Genomic DNA, 19,862 nt, shown 5'->3' on the forward strand with positions numbered 1-19,862 from the left:
GACACCATAACTAAAGTGCAGAACCACACTTCGTACTGAAAGAACAAAACAGCATTTTTACTACCTCTGGGGAAATCTATTTCAATGTCCAAATGTGGTTCATATGGTACATCAGGCATGTTGGACTGTGTCTCTGGGTCAGAGTTCTTCAAGAGATCTGAACCAATTATGTCCGTTTCAATAATTACACCTGTAATCAAGCCATAATATCATCAGAAATCAAAATAGAAAACTGCAACAATACCTACATATAATCTGGCAAAAGCCATTTAATTGTAAATGCAAAATAGGAATCCTTATATTAATATGTACAAAACGAAAAAGCATGCAGCTACCTTGAAATGTAAGCTACTATAAACTTTGTATTAGATAATCATGAATACACAAAAACTTTCAATCTTGTAAGTTTTGACTGCCCCTCTACAAAGTTAAAAAGCATGCTTCAATAGTAAAACAACTCTGTAGAGTGTTTCTAAGAGCAATCTCTTGTCAAAAATAAACTTACGAGCATGGATAACTGTAATTTTCAACATTCTTTTTGAATTGTGACCTAGGTTTTCACATCATTCAATATATGCTTATTCACAACTGGCTTCGAACGTTTTGATCGGTTGCTTTAAACACGTTTGTACTGCAACCCAGTGAGAAAGGCATTTTATTGAGTTCAGGGTAGTGGTGGGAAACAGAGACACATGCATACACACTGGAAACAAAAGTTTCACAAAACAATACCCTTTCTAGGAGGGATTCATGCTGACATATTTTTTCCGTTTCTTTCTTTTAAAAAAAACAAAACAAAACAAAAAACCCCCCCAGAAAACACTGGTTGCAACCCACTAAATTTATTTCACACTGCCTAACAGAGTGCTTCCCAAACACTGTCACCCACGAGACGCACTGTGCTCTGGGTGAGGGGGAGCAGGAAGCTCAGGGTGGCCCCGGTGGGCTGAGGCCGGAGAAGCATTCCCAGAGACACACGTCCTGCTACACCATTTGCCAAGCACTGCCCTAGCAGAAGTTAGGACAAACGCTGGCTTAGATAATGCAACTTACTTTCTTAGTATAAATCAATAAAACAACATTGGGGATAACCATCATAAAATAAGAGTTTGAATTATAAAAGCCTACTACAACTTAGTTTTGTGTCTGAGCTCGTCCATTGAAACGAGAATAACTTAGAGTCGATTTTACAAGTTAAATCCTGTTAGCAATTAAAACAGGGACCGTACGAGTTCCTGGGCTCAACATCGGAGAGCACCTGCTATATACAGTGCGGGCCTCATAACCCGAAATCCACTTTTGCTGCCGCCTGCCCACACCCACTCAGGCTGAAGCACAGCGACAGCCCGGCCTCGCTCTAACAGCGGCCCCCCAACCCCGATGTCGCCCCCCACCGCGCCCCCCAGCAGCGGGGGACTCACTGTGGATGTCGGCGCCCTCTGCCTTGCCCTCGTCCTCAGCCACGTCGGCCACTGTCGGCAGCTCTGCGCCCAGGGCATCTGAAGAAACGGTGCTTTTGAGCTCCTGGGCTGCCGCGGGGACCTTCTCACTGCTGGCCGAGGGGGCGGGCAGAAACACGGGGACCGGCACCTGAGTAAGCAAAGGGCTGACTGTCAGGCTCACGCAACACTACAAGGTATTTCTCCAAACTGAAAATCGCTCTGACACATGATCTACTTCATAAGGCTGCGTTGGTTAAAAGTTCTGGAAAGAACACGTATGTTAAGTACCACAAAGAAAGCCCCGAATACAAGCAACTACTTTTTGAAGTAACAAAGTAATTTCTGAGGCATTTCTGTCGCCAGGGGATTACAGTACAGTAGCCAAGCCCTGACACAGTGTCCCCAGCACTGCAGGGGATGACATTCATATGAGCCTCCATTCCATGTATCAGTTGTAAACCTTATGGTTCACAAATCTTTCGTTCTAAAATGAACACAAATATGTTTACACAGTATGTGTAAAGCAGGTGCAGACATCAGCTGAACTTCACTCTCAAGGACGAGCACTTACCTGATTACACACAGAGCAGCCGTGGCAAAGCCTCAACCAGACCCAAGTGTACTGCTGAAGAAAAGCCAAGCCTCCACCCTCTGTCCCACCAGCGTCACTGAAGTAGTCACTGCCACGCCAGTGCTGCCCCGCCTGCGCCTGAGAGATCTCAGGAGGAAGGGGAGCTGAAAGTCTGACTTACGGGCACAGGAACGGTCATGGGCACGGGGATGCTCTGGCTGTACATGTGCATGGGCACCGGCACGTACACGGGCACCGGGATGGGCACCGGGACGTACTCTGTCCTCCACTCACCATCTGGGGGGACAGAACGTGTTCAAGGAGCAACGTCAACCATGACCACCACTTAAACACAGCTGCTCAGTCAAAGTAATTTGATAACAAAGAAAAATTTAAGTGCCTCAGTACCCATTTAAAAGAAGTTCCCAGTTTTCACAAAATTAGGTAAGTTAAAAACAACAGGGACTTCCCTGGCAGTCCGATGGTTAAGACTCCACGCTTCCACTGCAGGGGGCACAGGTTCCACCTCTGGTCAGGGAACTAAGATCCCACATGCCGCGCGGCGTGGCCAAAAACCAACCAACCAACCAACCAAAAACAACAAAACTGAATACAGTAGCTGTCCTAAGTTATAGACAGCACAAGCAGAATTTAGACCTTTTTTTTTTTTGGCCACGTGGCATGTGGGGATCCGACCAGGGATGGAACCTGCGCCCCCTGCATTGGAAGAGCGGAGTCTTAACCACCGGACCTCCAGGGAAGTCCCTAGACTTTTTTAAAATAGAAAGAAAACATCTTTTAAAGTATTATATGGTCCCAGACACTCTCACACCCCCACAAAAAGGTTTACTTAATCAAACAATCAGAATACAGCTAACATTTAAATTTGATGAAAATACCTATCTGAATGATTTCAACTCATTCTGACAAGGAAACAAAATAGTTACGGTTATAGACCACACTCAAAGAGATGGTTTTCTCAGAAGAGCACTGTAACTTTAGTGGGTCTTGGCCCCCAAGGAAATTTTTGATACAGCGTTTTATCACTGGTGATGTAACTTGCAGGCCTATGTTAGAGATTGATCTTTATTAATGATTTTTAATGACATGCTGTATTCTAAAGGCATGTCTAAAACCAGATAAGCAAAATCAACAGAAAGTAACAAAGTGACCTAACAAATCTATTCTGTAGCCCATTATTTGAGAAAAGCATGGATTTCACTCAGCGAGTGTCAGGATGCAAGTCACCTGTCTGACAAGACTTGCTCTGCATGTGCGGTTTGCAGTAAGTTGCCTTCGTCATGGTCAAAGGTTTGCACAGAACTGCCTTGTTCTTCATCTCCTTGTTGGGGGTTGGAGAAGGGGGTGGTGCTGAGCCCTACAGAAAAGCAAAGAGAAACATTTTTATTTCTGCCTCTAATTTTTATTACTTTATGCTGTTAATAATATCTGGTTTCTAGGTCCAGCAGGGGAAACACACAAAAGTGGAAGAATATAACCAATTTATGCTGTTTCTACTATGTTTACCAAAATCTTAATCTGGAAGGATCAACATGAATCTATCCCAACTATTGGCGAAGCAGTAGTAATCGTTCATTCTACAGATTTGTGTTTTTCGAAGGATACCACAGCATAGTTTTAAAAATAACATAAAAGTCTCACTCTTAAGTAAAAAAGCAAGGTTGTTAACCTGAATTTTGAAAATAATTAGACTCTTATTATGGCTTTCTGATACTCTAGCTCTCTCTACTGCATAAACTGCTTATACGTGGTGCTAAATTTGAAAAGAAAAATGATGAAAATTATTACCAAAAATGTTATCAAACTTTGTTTCCTCTGTCCCAACCACTGCAATTTTAGGACCGTCTCCTCTCGATACACTCAGATGTTTCAGTCTGTTCACCACAGTACCGTTTACACCACAGAAACACACACACGCTGTAAAGCAAGCTGCAGCTCCGTGCCTAAGAGGCGACACGAAGGTGCTGTGCACACCACCTACCGCTACGGGGAAAACGACACAATTCAGAGTTCTGGGTCTTCGGGTGCCAAGCGCACACAGCTCCTGCGCACACGGAACCCTTGCTCCGTAACGGAACTCACTCCGCACGCGCCGGACGGCGCCCCGCGCGCGTCCCCCGCCCCCCTCCCCGCGCACGCATGCCCAGCAGGCGGAGCCCGAGTCCCGGAAAGCAAGGGCGCCTCGCGCCGCCGGTCCCGGGGCTGCGCTGCGTGGGGGAACCCGCGCGTCCCGCCGGGACTCGCGTCAGAAACGAAGCCCGCGTGGTCTCCCGGCGCTTCGCCCGGGCCTCTCCCGGCCCCGCGGCAGGACCCCAGGGCAGTATCTCAGCCGCGGTCAGGGCACAACTCCGGGGGTCTCGGGTCGTCTTCCAGCAGCGATTCTGCGGCTTTGCTCTGCCACCTTGTCCTGTCTCCCCGCTGGGCTTGGCCACCTTTTCTGCCACAACCGCCTCCACTCATCTGTGTGCGATGCGCACCATGTTTTCAACGCTCCTCTTTTTATTTTCTGTAACACCTTCAAAGACGGACATTTTCCACGCAGTCTCGTCAAACATCTTCCAACGCCACTCATTTCCCGAGCAGCCTCCTGATGCTGCACCGGGCGGGGCCTGTCCCCGGGGTCCTCGCTGCAACTGGGCCTTGAAAGCCCAGTGCGCCCTGCTGGGGCTGGGGGAGGGGGAGGGGGAGGGGGTACTCGGCGTCTGGGGGTGGTTTCTGAGTCCTCCACCGCAATGGATAACATCCGACAATCAAAACCCGAAAGCTCAAGGTTTTCATTCTGGAGGCCGAGTTCAACGTCTAGGATGATGCAGCTGCGAAACCAACCCCAGAATACTTCAGACACCACCCCTACTTTTTCTGTCCCGCCCCACGGACGGGCACACGGGCCAGGTTCCCCTCTAAGTGCTCGTCGTCTGGGGCTCTATGGACCAGAGGGTTGCACTTGGTCACCCTTGGCCTTGGCCCAAGAGCAAGGTCACAGAGTCTCAGAAGGATTCAAGTCAGGGCTTCGAGATCACTTGCATTCGGTAGGTTCGTTTTACCAATGACCTTGCAAAAACTAGCCAACCTGCATCTTCCTGCATCTTCCTGTAAGTGCCAGCAGCCCCCTCTGCAGAGCCCAGACCTGCAGAACCCACCGGGGCCTGCAAGGCCCACATTTTTCACATGTGAATGGGCCAGCACCGGCACAAAGAGGCCACCCTTTCCCTGATCCTGGTGACAGGCTGTGAGCTGACAGTCTCACCACACTGCTGGTCACTGTGCTGTGTTGTAATCAGTCATAAGCTCACGAATCCACAAATTTAGTCACCATACCATCTTTCCCACAGCTTCCCCACGTACTAGAGTTTACCTTAGCCCTACAGACGTTGGATTTCTTATCCCTCTTTATAAATGAACCATATCGTTCATCCACGAAACTGAACTCACACAGGTCCCCCAGTCAGACACACAGCACCTTCTGGTGCTTAACCCAGCAGCAAAATCACCAACACAAAGCACAAAAATAGGAAAAACTGGCACTCATCAGACTGCAAAGAGGACACCTGCTTAAAGCATAAGCTGAGAGGAGCTGGTCAAGCAGCCCCAGGGGCCCACAACCCTGGACACTCACAGTCTGCACATGACCTCAACAGCTAGTGGGCACTGATTCAGGGGTGACAGACACATCTTAGAGAGCTGGCCAATTCACAAACATGAAAGGGTACTAATAAAAAACGGTATACGGTGGATCTCTCATGAGTTTCAAGTCATGCTCATGGCCAAGGGGGCTGGTCCCGTGTGAGCTCATTCTACGCTCACCAGGATTTCCAACCCTGTGCCACGGAGCTGGTCTGACGTCACCACCGTGCAACATCAGGCAAGTCACTCGGTCTCCTGGGCCTCAATTTTCTCAACTGTAAAGCGGGAGGAACAGTTAACAAACAGCTATTGAGTATCTACTACATACCAAACCTGGGTAAGTTGGGTCTGAACTGGGAAATACTCTAGAACCCCCTTATGAACCAGGGGTCAAAGTCACAGACATCCTAGGTTAATCGTCATTCTGCCGACAGGGCACTATATCGACTAAACTATGCCACCTGGTAAAAACCGACACTTGATAATGCTTCTTACTTTTCTGTTGGTCAACAGGCAGGATCTATACCTACTGATAATGAATTCTGAAGAAGGATCCCAAATAATGAAAATTATAATGACGAAAGCCACCACACCTCTTGAGCATTTGCTATATGGCCAGGGACCATAAGCTATAGACCATGTCTATGTCCCCCTAAAATTCACACTCAGATCTAATCCCCAAGGGGATATCGTGTGAAGGTGTGGCCTTTAGGTGGTGATTCGGTCATGAGAGCAGAGCCCTTGTGAATGGGATCAGCGCCCCTCATAGAAGAGACCCAAAAAAAGCCCCTCCCCCACGTGAGGACACGCAACAAGACGGCCGTCTGGGAACCAGGAAGCAGGCCCTCAATAGACACCAGGTCTGCTGGAGCCACGATCTCAGACTTCCAGCCTCCAGAACTCCAAGAAATACCTTCTGTTGTTTAAGCTGCCTCGCTTATGGCATCCTGTTATATAATATATGGTAGCTCAAAAGGACTAGGACACTATGCAAAGCACCAAAGTCACACACCTCATGAAATGAATTCTTTAACCCTCTCAGCACCACAAGGGGTAGTAGATGTTTTCTCACTCCCATTTTACAGATGAGGAAACTGAGGCTCAGAAGCTGTACAGCCCAGTGGAGGTGACAGAGCAAAGAGTTCTGAAGTCAGGGTTCAAGTGGCTTCCCCGATGCAGGCCCTATGTCTCCAACACCACACGCCCTACCCCCGTGGGTTAGTACTCTTGGTGACGACCCCGAGGAGGTTCCGTCTTCATGCCCACATTACAAATAAGGGGAAAGTCCCACAAAGAACCGTGAAGTGACTTGCCCCAAACCCTACAGCTGAGCTCTCATCCAAGGAGAAGGTGGGAGGGGCTCTACGTGACAGGAGGTGATGGCTGCAAAGGCCCGTCCTTCCATCCGTCCCATGAGGCGGCCTCAGTGCTGCTGCAGAAGAGTACCTGCTTCTGTGCGGGCAGAAGGGTGTCTTGAAGCCTTGGTCAAAGCTTTGAAACAAGGTTGGGAGTTGCCTTACGGCTGCGTGCAGGTGCCAAACAGGGAGTGATCATCTTTACACTCCTCAGCATGGATCAAGGGCCTGGTTAGAATCTGACAATTCAGCTGAATACTCCTGAGTTATCTGACTTAAAAATATATTACCACAAGGTAAAGGGCAGAACAGATAGGGGAGGAAAGCAAAGAAAAAAAGCACTCTTATTTGTCTAGGATTCTAATAATAGCTATTAACATCAAAACCAAAAACTGGGAATTCCCTGGTGGTACAGTGGTTAGGACTCTGCACTTCCATTCCATTTGATCCCTGGGCGGGGGAACTAAGATCCCATCAAAAACAAACACTGAATGGAATAATATAAAAACACCAATCTTTCATCTACATCAGAGATCCTAAACTGTGGTTACATGTTAAAATCACCTAAAGAACTTTTCAAAACTATAGAAGTTCTGAGTTGGAGCCCAGGTATTCTAAAGGTTTTGAAAACTCCCCAGGTAATTCCAATCTGTAGCCAGAGCTGGTTAACTCCTGCCCAGGACCACACGAGCAGAGGCTCACCATGATGCTGGTAAATGGCTCCCACAGAGGCCCCTGGATCAGGGTGGCTCCTGCAGGCGGGCACAAGAGGGCCGGCCCACTGTTCAGTGCAAGGCTCCTTTTATACAGAAACGGCCCCTTTCAGCCCACAAGAGCCTTGAAATGCTAATGTAAAAGCAGAATCTGATGTATTACACCAAGAGAAAGAAAAACACTACAGAAAAACAAGAAAACAGAAAAAACCCCAGGAGAAAGCATTATGGAAGAACTCCTCAAGCTTATAAACTCCCAGGGCCTGGCCCCCAGGACAGATCTCCAGACCTGTCTGAGGGGCATCCGCCTAGCCCGGCCTGCCTCCCGCTTCCCAGGATCCCCTCAGGTCCCTCCAAGTTCGGCCCCAGTGAACAGTCTGGCCAAACACGCACGCCTCTGGACATTATTATTCCTCCGACTTTTCATCGTCTACTGGCAACCTTCTACTCAGCTGTTCAGAAGTTTTGTCACAGCTGCCAGGACCGCATACACTCAACCATTTCAAATGCACCATTGCTACTGCCCTAAAGATGCAGCTGGGATGAGCGCTTCAACGCAAATATTTATATGTCTATCTCGCCCAATGTGGGTAAGGGCCACAATTAATTAATTCACCTTTATATTCCTTAGCAGGTAGAAAAGGACCTATTTCTATATCGGGTAATTTAGCAGAATATGAATGCTTCAACTGTCTCAACAGAGGAAAGTAAAAAAATCTTTTATTATTACAATCAGATTAAAATGGTCTAATTACTTTTTCTCCCCACATGATGAAAGTCAGTATTTAGCACTTAACTTAAGCAATACTTACTGTCATTTTGGTTCGGGACGTCTGACAACCCTGATCTAAAAAAAAACAAATTTAAAATAAGACAAATATCACTTTCTTCAGCATTTTCTAAAACCATATTTCTCATTAATTTTTACTGATTTTTAAAATAGTTACTGAAGAAAATATATTTTAAGTTCTTTCAAGTAAAGAATATGAGATTTGAGAGCTGAAATACAGAGCTAAGTAGTGGAATTACCTCTTTCCCCATTTTGTCCCCTCAGAAAGTATACACTGCTTTGGGAGCAATACTATGTTCTTAGATTTAACTCATTTATTAAATAAGTCTAAAGGGTTTTCGTTGTTTCTCCTACCTACCCCCAGCACATACAATTTGCTGAAAATAGTTTTCATTTAAAATTGCAAGTGACACATGATAGGCAGATCAACTTTTTTACAATTTTTGTTATAATTCTGTTTAGCTTCTCTCTACCCCCAAGTAGACTCTATTTTTTTCAACTAGCATTAAATTTTTAAGAGAATAAAACAAAAAGCAGTACATCTACAGAAACATCACTGAAGGCACTTCCACCCAGGGAAACTACGGAAGTTGCTATTAAACTATCTCTGAAATCAACTGTCTATTATCATTACCTTGAATCCAGATCTCTGGAACTAAAAACTGCTTTACAGGTTTTTCAAGGTACTACCCTCAACGATCACATACCATAATGTAAGTTTTCAGGTCCTTTCTGGGTTGTCATGTTGGGCTCGTTCTGCTGACAGTAGAAACGCAACAAGCAGTGCTGGTCGCAGAAATGCTTCATCTCCCCTCGCCACTGCACCCTCTCCCTCAGGGTGCCTTGAGATTTACAGCAGTCACACCTTGCAGCCTTGACGACAAAAGGAAGGTGTCAGACATCTCCCACGACAAGGTTTAAAAAGTCAGACATGTATTTTACAAGATGTCTAGATGTTTCAGTGACTGTTGTCAAATGTGATAAAACAATGTCTGATAAAGAAAAAATTAAAATTGTAATATAAGTCATAAACATACAGTAAAATCCACAAAAGTTTAAAAAGTAGCAATTTACCTAATTGTCAAAATCCCTTTCTATACTTACCAGAAGTCAAAGACCAGCATTACAAAGATAGGCTAACCAAAAAAAACCAAACAGTGGTAGACCAAATTGGTACGATGTATTTTTTTTTTAGAATTTTTTTTTTTTTGATATGGACCATTTTTAAAGTCTTTATTGAATTTGTTACAATACTGCTTCTGTTTTGTTTTGGTTTTTTGGCCCGAGGTGTGTGGGATCTCAGCTCCCTGACCAGGGATCGAACCCGCACCCCCTGGATTGGAAGGCAAAGTCTTAACCACTGGACCACCAGGGAAGTCCCGGTACAATGTATTTTAATATTACAAAATAATTTTGAGAGCCATAATGATATACTGGTCGAAGTCTCCCACAATCACACTACACTGAAAATCTCTGATTAATGAACAGATTTCCCAGGTTCAACTGAGCTCATAATGGACCCACTTATACAACTGTACAGACCAGAATAATTTTGAAACCAGCTCTTATGCTGAGAAAACCATGGATGTTAATTTGAAACGTTTTGTTTCAATAGTTTAATATAATAAATTTGAAGGGCTTTAATACTGTTTTTTTTTTAAATTTATTTTTGGCTGCGTTGGTTCTTTGTTGTTGCACAGGGGCTTTCTCTAGTTGTGGTGGCTTCTCTTCTTGCGGAGCACAGGCTCTAGGTGCGCGGGCTTCAGTAGTTGTGGCTCACGGGCTCTAGAGCGCAGGCTCCAGCAGTTGTGACACATGGGCTTAGTTGCTCCGCAGCATGTGGGATCTTCCCGGACCAGGGCTCGAACCCGTGTCCCCTGCCTTGGCAGGCGGATTCTTAACCACTGCGCCACCAGGGAAGCCCCAATACTGTTTTAATAACAAGAACTTCAAGTTCACGTCTTAAAACACTCGGTATTTAATTAATTAAAAAACAATTATATTTTAAGATCACAAATGTGAACTACATCTAGGAAAACAATCAGCCCTAACTAGTCTACAACTTAATATGCAAAATAAAACCAACTAAAATTCATACATAAAAAGTTATACTTCATGATGGTGAACCAATTAATCTAGGGACAGATTTTTGAGAGATTCCATTTTACCTAGATTTTGCCCATTTTCACTATTTCTTAACATCTTGATCAATGAGGGGGCCAAAAGGTATAACAATCAATTTCAAATATAGTACCTTTCATAATTAAGTTTTTTATCTACTTACAGTAGAAATAAATTACTGTAATTTTAAAAATTGCCCTTTAGTTTAGCAACCAACTTAGAAGTTTTGACAAAGCAGTAAATATTAAGTACTTGGTAGCTGGTAACAGTCACAGCTGTAGCTTTCCCTCACTGCTCTAATCACCTAGACTTTTATATTGTGGGTTTGGAAACCACTCACTTTATGTCTCCACAGGAGTCCCATGAATCAACACTACAACAAATTCCTGGCTGGCACATGAACACAGGGCTGTGTGGGTAAACAGGTCTTATGTCACAGACATACCCCAGGGTCAGAACACAGGCTCTTTATTTCTCCAGGTCAGGGATTTCTCCTGCCGAATAAATGTTAAACCAATGAAGATTTGCAGTATAAATTATGACTATTAAGTGATGCCAATATCGCATCTCTTGTCTGAAAACTTGTGAGTTTAAATGTTATACTGCTGGTAATATAACATGGTAATCTCAATAATATTAGCACTCACTATCAACCAGGTCCTAGTTTACTCAATAATAAAAAAAGTCCCTATGTAAAACTCTCACCAGCAAAGACTGTTCTTTAAAATAATCATTGAAGTGCTCCAGGTTTCCGGGATTTTTTCCTTTTTATACTTTATACTCAAAGAAAAGCCAAAGCACCACGGGAGGAACTGAGTCTAAACAGTCAAGAACACAGCAAAAGTGAAGATGAGACCTGAAAACAAAGGCCAGGCTGCCCTCTCCATTCCACAAGCCTCACAACAGGGTGGGAAACTAAAGTCCCAATACAGTAAGTGACTTCTTAGGGCCAAATGCCAAAGTGCAGAGGCAGGATTCAAAGCAGACAGTCCAAGTCAAAACCAAGGCTTTATTTAGTGCACCAAGTTACAAAGACAATGGAAAAACAAATGAGTTAATATGAATAACTAGAAATAAAAATCCTAACAGATGTAAAATGCTGCAAGAAGGTTCTCAGCGTAACATCTAAAACCCAAATCAATTTGTATACAATTTGTATTTGTATACAACGTACTGTGCTGACTCTTTGTATACGGTAATATTTCCACTTACACAATAATTTAATAGGCCTAGAGCCTACAACCAAGCACATTCCACCCAAAGAATCTGAACAATAAAATCGCTTCATTATTTTATAATTATAGACATTTGGAATTCTGTCCTAACAACACTTTAAGCTCCTTTCTTCCAGGAAGTTCAAAACAAATTTAGATGATTTCATTAAAAAAAAAAAAAAAAAAAAGAGGAGCAAGATTAGTGCTAATTTGCAAATGGCAACAAAATATGTATGTATTTTTTCAGGAAAAAGGATAATAACAGAACTCAATACTAATTCAAGCTTAATACCATAATCAAAATTTTAGAGGTTGTGAACCTCTCTCTTGTTTTTTGGCTTGTTTTTTCCTTTTGCAGCCACTCATACAAACTCCTGGTAAAGTGTCTGAAACCACGCTAAATGGAAAATCTCATTACTGCCAATCATTTGTTACCGACACCGACACCGACACCGACACCACTACCTCCTACTCACGAGACAGGACTCGGGAAAGCTTAACATTCCTACAGCGTAAGAACTGAAGTGTGACACATGTTTCTGGTTTAACAAACACTTCGTGGTTTTCCTGTCTGTGAAAAATCAAGGGTTGTGTATTATTTTGAGGAGGAAAAAAAAAGACAGTTACTGATTCAAACAATCTAAATTAATAGGCAGGTACTAACTAAACTCAATTCAAAACCCTGATAATAAAACCGCTCAGCTAATCCAGGCGCCTCCTCTGCAGTAACCGAGGAGAGGTCATTGGACCTGCACCGACACAGCCCCTTACCTGTCCTGGACAGTTTGAGTTGATGTATACACATCCTTGTAACCTTCCACCCTCCTGTTGCCCACTTCCCCAATCAGACCTAATTTTGCAAGGGGGAACCATGAACAAAATGAAACAGGGGATTTTATAGTCATTTATTTAAAAAAAGAATGCAGTAATAAAAGATTGGGCACTGGATACTATGCAAAGCATTCAAGTGATAAGAATTCTTCAGTTACCCAAAGGTACATTTAAAGCGAGAATATTAGTTATTTCCTTTCGAAACTTAATGTCAAAAACAATGAATGATTTTCTAAAATCAATATTTCTGGCAGTTTATAGACAAAAAAGAAAAACATAGAAGCCCCAAAATATTTTTCATTCAGGTATCCTTTTATGAATAAGGCTTATTAAAATAAAATGTAATTATTAATTTGATTACAGCCCAAAGTCATGCTGTTCGACTGTTGGGGCATTTGCACTGAAGAATTTAACACTGTCACCCTTCACTACTGGTTTTTAAGGCAAATCAAAGCCTGTATTAGGGCTTCCCTGGTGGCTCAGTGGTTAAGAATCTGCCTGCCAAGGCAGGGGACACGGGTTCGAGCCCTGGTCCGGGAAGATCCCACATGCCACAAAGCAGCTAAGCCCGTGCACCCCAACTGCTGAGCCTGCACTCTAGAGCCCGTGAGCCACAACTACTGAGCCCGCGAGCCACAACTACTGAGCCCGCGAGCCACGACTGAGCCCACATGCCACAACTACTTAAGCCCACGCGCCTAGAGCCCGTGCTCCGCAAGAGAAGCCACTGCAATGAGAAACCTGCGCACTGCAACGAAGAGTAGCCCCCGCTCGCCGCAACTAGAGAAAGCCCGTGTGCAGCAATGAAGACCCAACGCAGGCAAAAAAAAAAAAAAAAAAAGCCTGTATTAAAAAACTGTACTAGCTTTTATTCTATTACAATACTAAATCCTTTTTCTCCAAACAATTTAAACTTATAGAAATGAAAAGAACTATCCTCCCACCTGGTTTCACATTATGCCTGGAAACATTAACTTTGAGGAAAAGTAAAATCTACTTCCTTCTAAAGAGTTATCTGGGAGAAGAAAAAAACATTAATTTTATTCTCAGCGTTTTTTGGTTGCATGATTTCAATGGCTTTTGTATTCTAATTTTGAAGAGACGGTATTTAATTAACCTCTATTTTAAATCCAAAAGCAAACCATTTTACAGGCCTGAAGACACAGATTATTCAAAATGTCTTGTCAAGTTAAACAAACATAGGCGGAAATTTTAAAAATATAATATCAAATACTTAAATTTAAACAAACAAAAATGTAAAGCTCTTGAGACTGTAGGTAAATACGGCGTGTGCTCCTCTGTGGCGGCAGCAGCTGGGCTGGCTGCTCTCGTTGTAAACATTCCTTGATGAGGCACTTTTTATAGATTATGGGTCACATTTTCTAATGAACTAAAATCTAAAATTCTGAGTTCTTAAATTTAAAAAGTGGAAGGGGAAAGAAGGTCAGGAAAAAAATCATAATTTGGTTGGGACTCAATTTAACACATTTTCAAGATGACCATGTAATGGCAGCAGTGGATGAGGGGACTCATGAGAAACGTCAGAAAAGACAGCTGCTCGAGCAGGAAGCACAGAACACAGGGATTCTCTGACTCAGCACCGGCTGCCTCTACACAGGGCCCAGTTAATTAGGAAGGGCAACTGTTTCCTCATTTTGAAGGTTGTAATCCTATTGATTACGTTAAAAATCATCACTGTTGCTTGCTTTACAAATTCCTACCATGTGTCTTTACTCCTCAGATTAGTACAGTTCGTAATAATGCTATTGTATATATTATACAAAGATTTGTGGGGTTTAAAGTAAGACAAGGAATAATAAAAATGTTTAATGTACAGAATACTGACATTAAACATAAACAGATAATTGTCACTAGTTATTTAACTTTCTGAAATGCTCTGCCTCATTGAAATTTCATCATTGAACTTATAAAAACATTAGCTACAATTATCCTTTAAATAGGAAACTGGAACAAATGGCACCATCTAGAATAATTTGGTCTTTTGCCAAAGAACACTTCTTTGCTTCCCAAGAAAGAAAAAAAAGGAAACCAAAAGATTTCTCTTTTAATTATAAGTAATATAAAAAAGAACAGGAAGAATCAAAGAAAGAAGCCAAACAGAAATACAGCCCATGTGCTGTGAACAAAAAACAATATCCTCCAAGAAAGATTATTTGAAAGAATTGAAGTTCTGAGTTCACAATTACACGATTGGACAGAAATTTGTATGATAAACTAATGACAGGGGTTCCTCAATATCACACGGTAACAACCTCTGTGTCAAACAGCAAAGCAAATGGTGAAAAGGGTGACAGACAGTAAGAACAAAATGGAGTTTCCACATCTGTGCCCACTAAATACCTGCATCCAAAACCAGTTTTTAAAAATAAAACCTCCTAAACAGTGGAGGAAAAGGTATATTTGTGTGCTAAACTGAAACTGAGCGCTTAGAGCCATCAAAGTAACATTTCCTGAGTGATTTCTCATCTGTCTGAAACACGGTGCTGGTTCAGACGGAAAGGGATGCAGCCTCCCGTGTGTTAGTATTTGTGCTGTGTGTTTCTAAAATGTGAACCTTAATTCTAAGGCTTAAAGTAGTCAGAAACAACAGTAAAATAGTGAAGTAACTTTAAAAGTGCAACAAAATCTTAGCCTACAACAACTTGGAAAGTATCTTGTTCCTCTCTTTATTTAAAAAGATGTTTGGGGACTTCCCTGGTGGCGCAGTAGTTGGGAATCTGCCTGCCAATGCAGGAGACACGGGCTCGAGCCCTGGTCCGGGAAGATCCCACATGCCGCGGAGCAAGTGGGCCCGTGAGCCACAGCTACTGAGCCCACGTGCCACAACTACTGAAGCCCACACGCCTAGAGCCCGTGCTCCGCAACAAGAGAAGCCACTGCGGGCTTCCCTGGTGGCGCAGTGGTTGAGAATCTGCCTGCCAATGCAGGGGACACGGGTTCGAGCCCTGGTCTGGGAAGATCCCACATGCCATGGAGCAACTGGGCCCGTGAGCCACAATTACTGAGCCTGCGCGTCTGGAGCCTGTGCTCCGCAACAAGAGAGGCCGCGATGGTGAGAGGCCCGCGCACCGCGATGAAGAGTGGTCCCCACTTGCCACAACTAGAGAAAGCCCTCGCACAGAAACGAAGACCCAACACAGTCATAAATAAATAAATAAATAAATAAAAGAACGTGAATTTCTTCAAAAAAAAAAGAGAGAAGCCACCGCAATGAGAAGCCCGTGCACCGTGACGAAGAGTAGCCCCTGCTCGCTGCAACTAGAGAAAGCCCACGCGCAGCAACGATGACCCAACGCAGCCAAATAGATAAATAAATAAATAATAAATGTATAAAAGAAAAAAAAGATTGAACCCTGTTATAAACTATGGACTTAGAAAAAAAAAAACAAAACACATCCTAAGTATCTAAAACAATTACCTGCCAATGTTCATAATTGATAAAGTACTCATCAAAAACATTTCTATTTAGTGACATAAAGACACAAATTTTAGATAAATAATCCATTTTGTTAAACTACACTGCTGAAAATACAGATACATCCTAGTTTGGGGGCCCAGGGGGCCGGCGGTACTTGCCTTGTAGTACCAGTCTTGGAACCGCCGGCAGCAGTCCTCGCTGCAGAAGTCCCTCACCACGCCGTCCAGCTCCTTCGTCGCCCCCTTCTTACACAGCTGAGAGCAGTAGTTGCAAGTCACACACCTCAATCCTAAACGCCTTGCAAAATCCTGTTTGTACAACAGTTTGCAGCCTGAGAAATATAAGGTTTTAGTATTAAAACAAAAACTCATTTTTGAGGTAAGAAAGAGTTTACAGGCAAACAGAGCACTGGCTTTAGAAAGTGTTTATAAATTCACATATACAGTCCTCTTTCTCTCCTGATCAAAACTATGAAATCTACTGTGATCAACACCAGCCTGTGAAAACTGGAGCAGAACATGGAGTATTACCTTAGATATGGTGTGGGTTCAAATAATTCATGTTCTAAGACTTTCAAATCTAGTCACGCTTCAGAACTGTTGTACCTGCTCTGTGTAAATATAATCCAATATAATCCTGCTTAAGTAACACAAACACACCACAAATGGGCATTTTAGAGAAATGAAAAGTGGAGACTGCTGAGAGGCACTGAGCAAACTTAAAGATACATTCAGCTAAGCAGGCATTTTAGCTAAATTCTCTAGCCTTACCCATCTCTGTCACCCTAAAGGACCTTCAGGGAAGTAAAACTGGTTTAATGACCTGTCCAAAAACAGCATTTTGTTATTCTATTCTTTAATCAAAACACTTCCTTTACGTACTATATAAATGCATTATTTTAACGGTCCTTACATTTAAATCTTACTTATTCCCTATGATATCTCTATAAGGATTAAATAATCTTCATGCTGTGCACTTAAGAATGACCTTCCACTCATGTAGCTACCAAAACACTACCCATCCTTTAATAGGGACTGCAATTGTTTCCTATGTAATTTACTTGGCAATTACTTATGAACTGTCCTTATGGTTTCTTTTCTGTTACTTTGAACTATATCTTAAAACATGTTTAATATTTTACCTTTATTAGCTTTATCTTTCTAACTAGGTTTTGATGGTAGTACCAGGTATTATTACATGTTTTGTTATTTCTGACAGGTTCCAGCAGAGAACTAGGTGCAGTTAGAGAAAGCACAAAATATATTATTAAACAGGAAAAAAATACGTCCTTTTTAACCTTTTATTGCCCAGAAAGTCCTTCCAATTGAAAATTATGTTCTTTAATGTCAATTATCTTTTTGTTGCAACCTGTTTTTCATTTTAGTTAAATCCATATAATCCAAATGATGCAAGATGCTTGATGTGTGCTAGCCCTCAACACTAATGCACTCCGATCTGTGAATCACTGAGACTGTCACTGCACAAAAATTCAGGTAAAAGAGTTCAATTAAATTCAGAATCAATCTCTTTAATGAAACGTTATGTCACTTTTCATTATAGCTGCAATCTTAACAGTAAACGTGGTTACTTTTCATCTGGGGGACTGAGCCTACATGAACAGGAATGCCTGCTGTAAGCAGTACCCTCTTGCAGACATGACCTCAAGTGTGAAATGTTTAATGTATAAACGGAGGCACTTGTTGAATGGACTAATAATCTTTTGATATTGCTGCAATTCCCTACTGCTTTTAGGATTTTCCAACCTTTTTCTTGCCTCTAACTAGCGGTAGAAATCGACAGAAAAAGTGGATCCAGGAAGAAGGGAAAAAAAAAAAAAAAACCTGGAAAATAATTGATGAGGACAGCAGGTAGGAAAGCTGGGAGTCCAGTGCCTGGGGCCAAAGAAAGAACAGAGAGTGAAAGCCACAGAGCAGAATAGGACGTTTGGGGAAAAGTAAAAATAGAAAAAGCCCAAAACCCTTAGCTACAATCCTGGCTCCTATCTCTGGAGAATCGGAATGAGAAACAAACTTCATTTTTCTAATCTGCCGCCTGGCACCAGAGCAGCAAAAAGTATAAATGAGAGGAAAGAGAATTCCTGAATGTACTGTTACAAAAGCCAGTGTGTCTCCCTGGCATCCCAAATTGAAAACCTAAAAGTCTTTTCTGACTGTAGTAATGCCTCGTGTGATGTTCCTTCTGGTGTACTGAATAGCTTTGTAGACTAGGCAGTAAACGGGCAGGGAATGAAGCCAATGGAAAATAATTCTAATCCACTTGGAAAATCAACTTTCATATCACAATTTGTCTGTTTAGAAATAACGTGGTATGATAATGCTTTTAGTTTATTCTCAAAACTTCCTTGTAATGGAAAAACATGTTACCAAATTCTTAGAGATAAAAAACCCTGAGGCCCAGAGGTCTATAAATATATATAAAATAACAGTAGAAAAGCGAACTCAACTTTTCTGTTCAGCTATACTAAAATTGTGCCACTACTCTGAACATATGTAGTTACATATTTTGAAAATATTTTGGCAAAAAATTAACATTAAATATTAATAAAAGTTATGAACAACACTGTATATGCACTTGCCTTCACTACAGAAAGGTCTCTTAACTCCAGAGAAATTCACTGTTTCATGAAGAGTCTTCTCCTCTTGACAGTATTCGCAATATGTAACTATGCAGTGCAGCTTCTTATAGTCATCTGAACAAGTTTTGCTGCAGAATTGATGCACTTTGTTCTAAATGCACAATGGGAACCTTGGTAAGTATATGACATCCACCTCAAGAAAAAGTTTAAGAAATACACAAGCCACTTTTACAGAAACAAAGTTAAATCATTTACCTACTTAATGTTATAATCCTTAGCGATACATTTCCTATAGGCCACAGACACCCAGTTTAACTAATTCACTGCTATATTTAGACATAGCTCCACAAAATTCAATACCATTAACTACCCTAAAATTACTCAGTGAAAGAATAAAAGTATAAGTATCACTAAGACAAGATGGCAGTCTGGTGTTGCTAACAGGACTGGAGAAATGGGACGAAAACAATGGAAGATACAACATGGATAAGCTACAAAAAGATAAGAACTATGACAATCATATCATTTTCACTCAAAAAGAAATATTCTTTGTTGAGTACAGTCAAGCAGACTCGATCGCATTCCTACCACAGCTTAATAGTGACAGACCTACTATGGGTAAAGTATTCCACTGGGGGTCATCACACAGTGTGCGGCCAAGTGTGAGACTGAGTTGATTCCCTTGAATAGAGCAAGGTTAGTAATTATTTAGTTATTTCTCCTGGCCCCAAATCCACAAGAGCCAGAGCTACTTCTCAAATACCCAGCCGACCAGGAAAGGGCGGCAGCTTTTCTTTTCCCATTTCTCCAGTTCTGTTAGCAACACCAGACTGCCATCTTGTCTTAGTGATACTTATACTTTTATTCTTTCACTGAGTAATTTTAGGGTAGTTAATGGTATTGAATTTTGTGGAGCTACGCCTAAATATAGCAGTGAATTAGTTAAACTGGGTGTCTGTGGCCTATAGGAAATGTATCGCTAAGGATTATAACATTAAGTAGGTAAATGATTTAACTTTGTTTCTGTTTTTTTCAGGGCCTTCAACATCCTTCCTGCTGTGATTTAAAGACGGTAACAGTCACGAAAACTCATCACTGGGTGCTGACAACAGTCTCAAAGAATGACTGGTTTAAATGCTCTTGAG

The 19,862-nt window shown here is 42.3% G+C and overlaps 1 protein-coding gene across 17 annotated transcripts in view; it reads right to left on the reverse strand.

Moving 5' to 3' along the window:
- ZMYM2 (zinc finger MYM-type containing 2) overlaps positions 1-19,862 on the reverse strand; it is a 107,916-nt gene that overhangs the window by 31,491 nt on the left and 56,563 nt on the right. For 16 of the 17 annotated variants that reach the window (XR_014256185.1, XR_014256186.1, XR_014256187.1 and 13 more), the window contains 8 exons: positions 18,718-18,868; positions 16,280-16,452; positions 9,224-9,389; positions 8,539-8,573; positions 3,262-3,391; positions 2,195-2,310; positions 1,422-1,590; positions 65-190 (listed from right to left, as the gene is read on the reverse strand). Coding sequence is in view for 9 of the 17 variants with exons in the window: in XM_082435080.1 (XP_082291206.1) it covers positions 65-190; positions 1,422-1,590; positions 2,195-2,310; positions 3,262-3,391; positions 8,539-8,573; positions 9,224-9,389; positions 16,280-16,452; positions 18,718-18,868 (1,066 nt within the window). In the remaining 8 variants the exon portion in view is untranslated. Of the gene's footprint in view, positions 1-64; positions 191-1,421; positions 1,591-2,194; positions 2,311-3,261; positions 3,392-6,874; positions 7,111-8,538; positions 8,574-9,223; positions 9,390-16,279; positions 16,453-18,717; positions 18,869-19,862 lie in introns of those variants that run through there. The other variant, XM_082435074.1, reaches the window with a different exon arrangement.

The sequence above is a fragment of the Balaenoptera physalus genome (genome assembly GCF_965194825.1).
Source record: "Balaenoptera physalus genome assembly, chromosome: 18".
NCBI classification, from domain to species: Eukaryota; Metazoa; Chordata; class Mammalia; order Artiodactyla; family Balaenopteridae; genus Balaenoptera; species Balaenoptera physalus.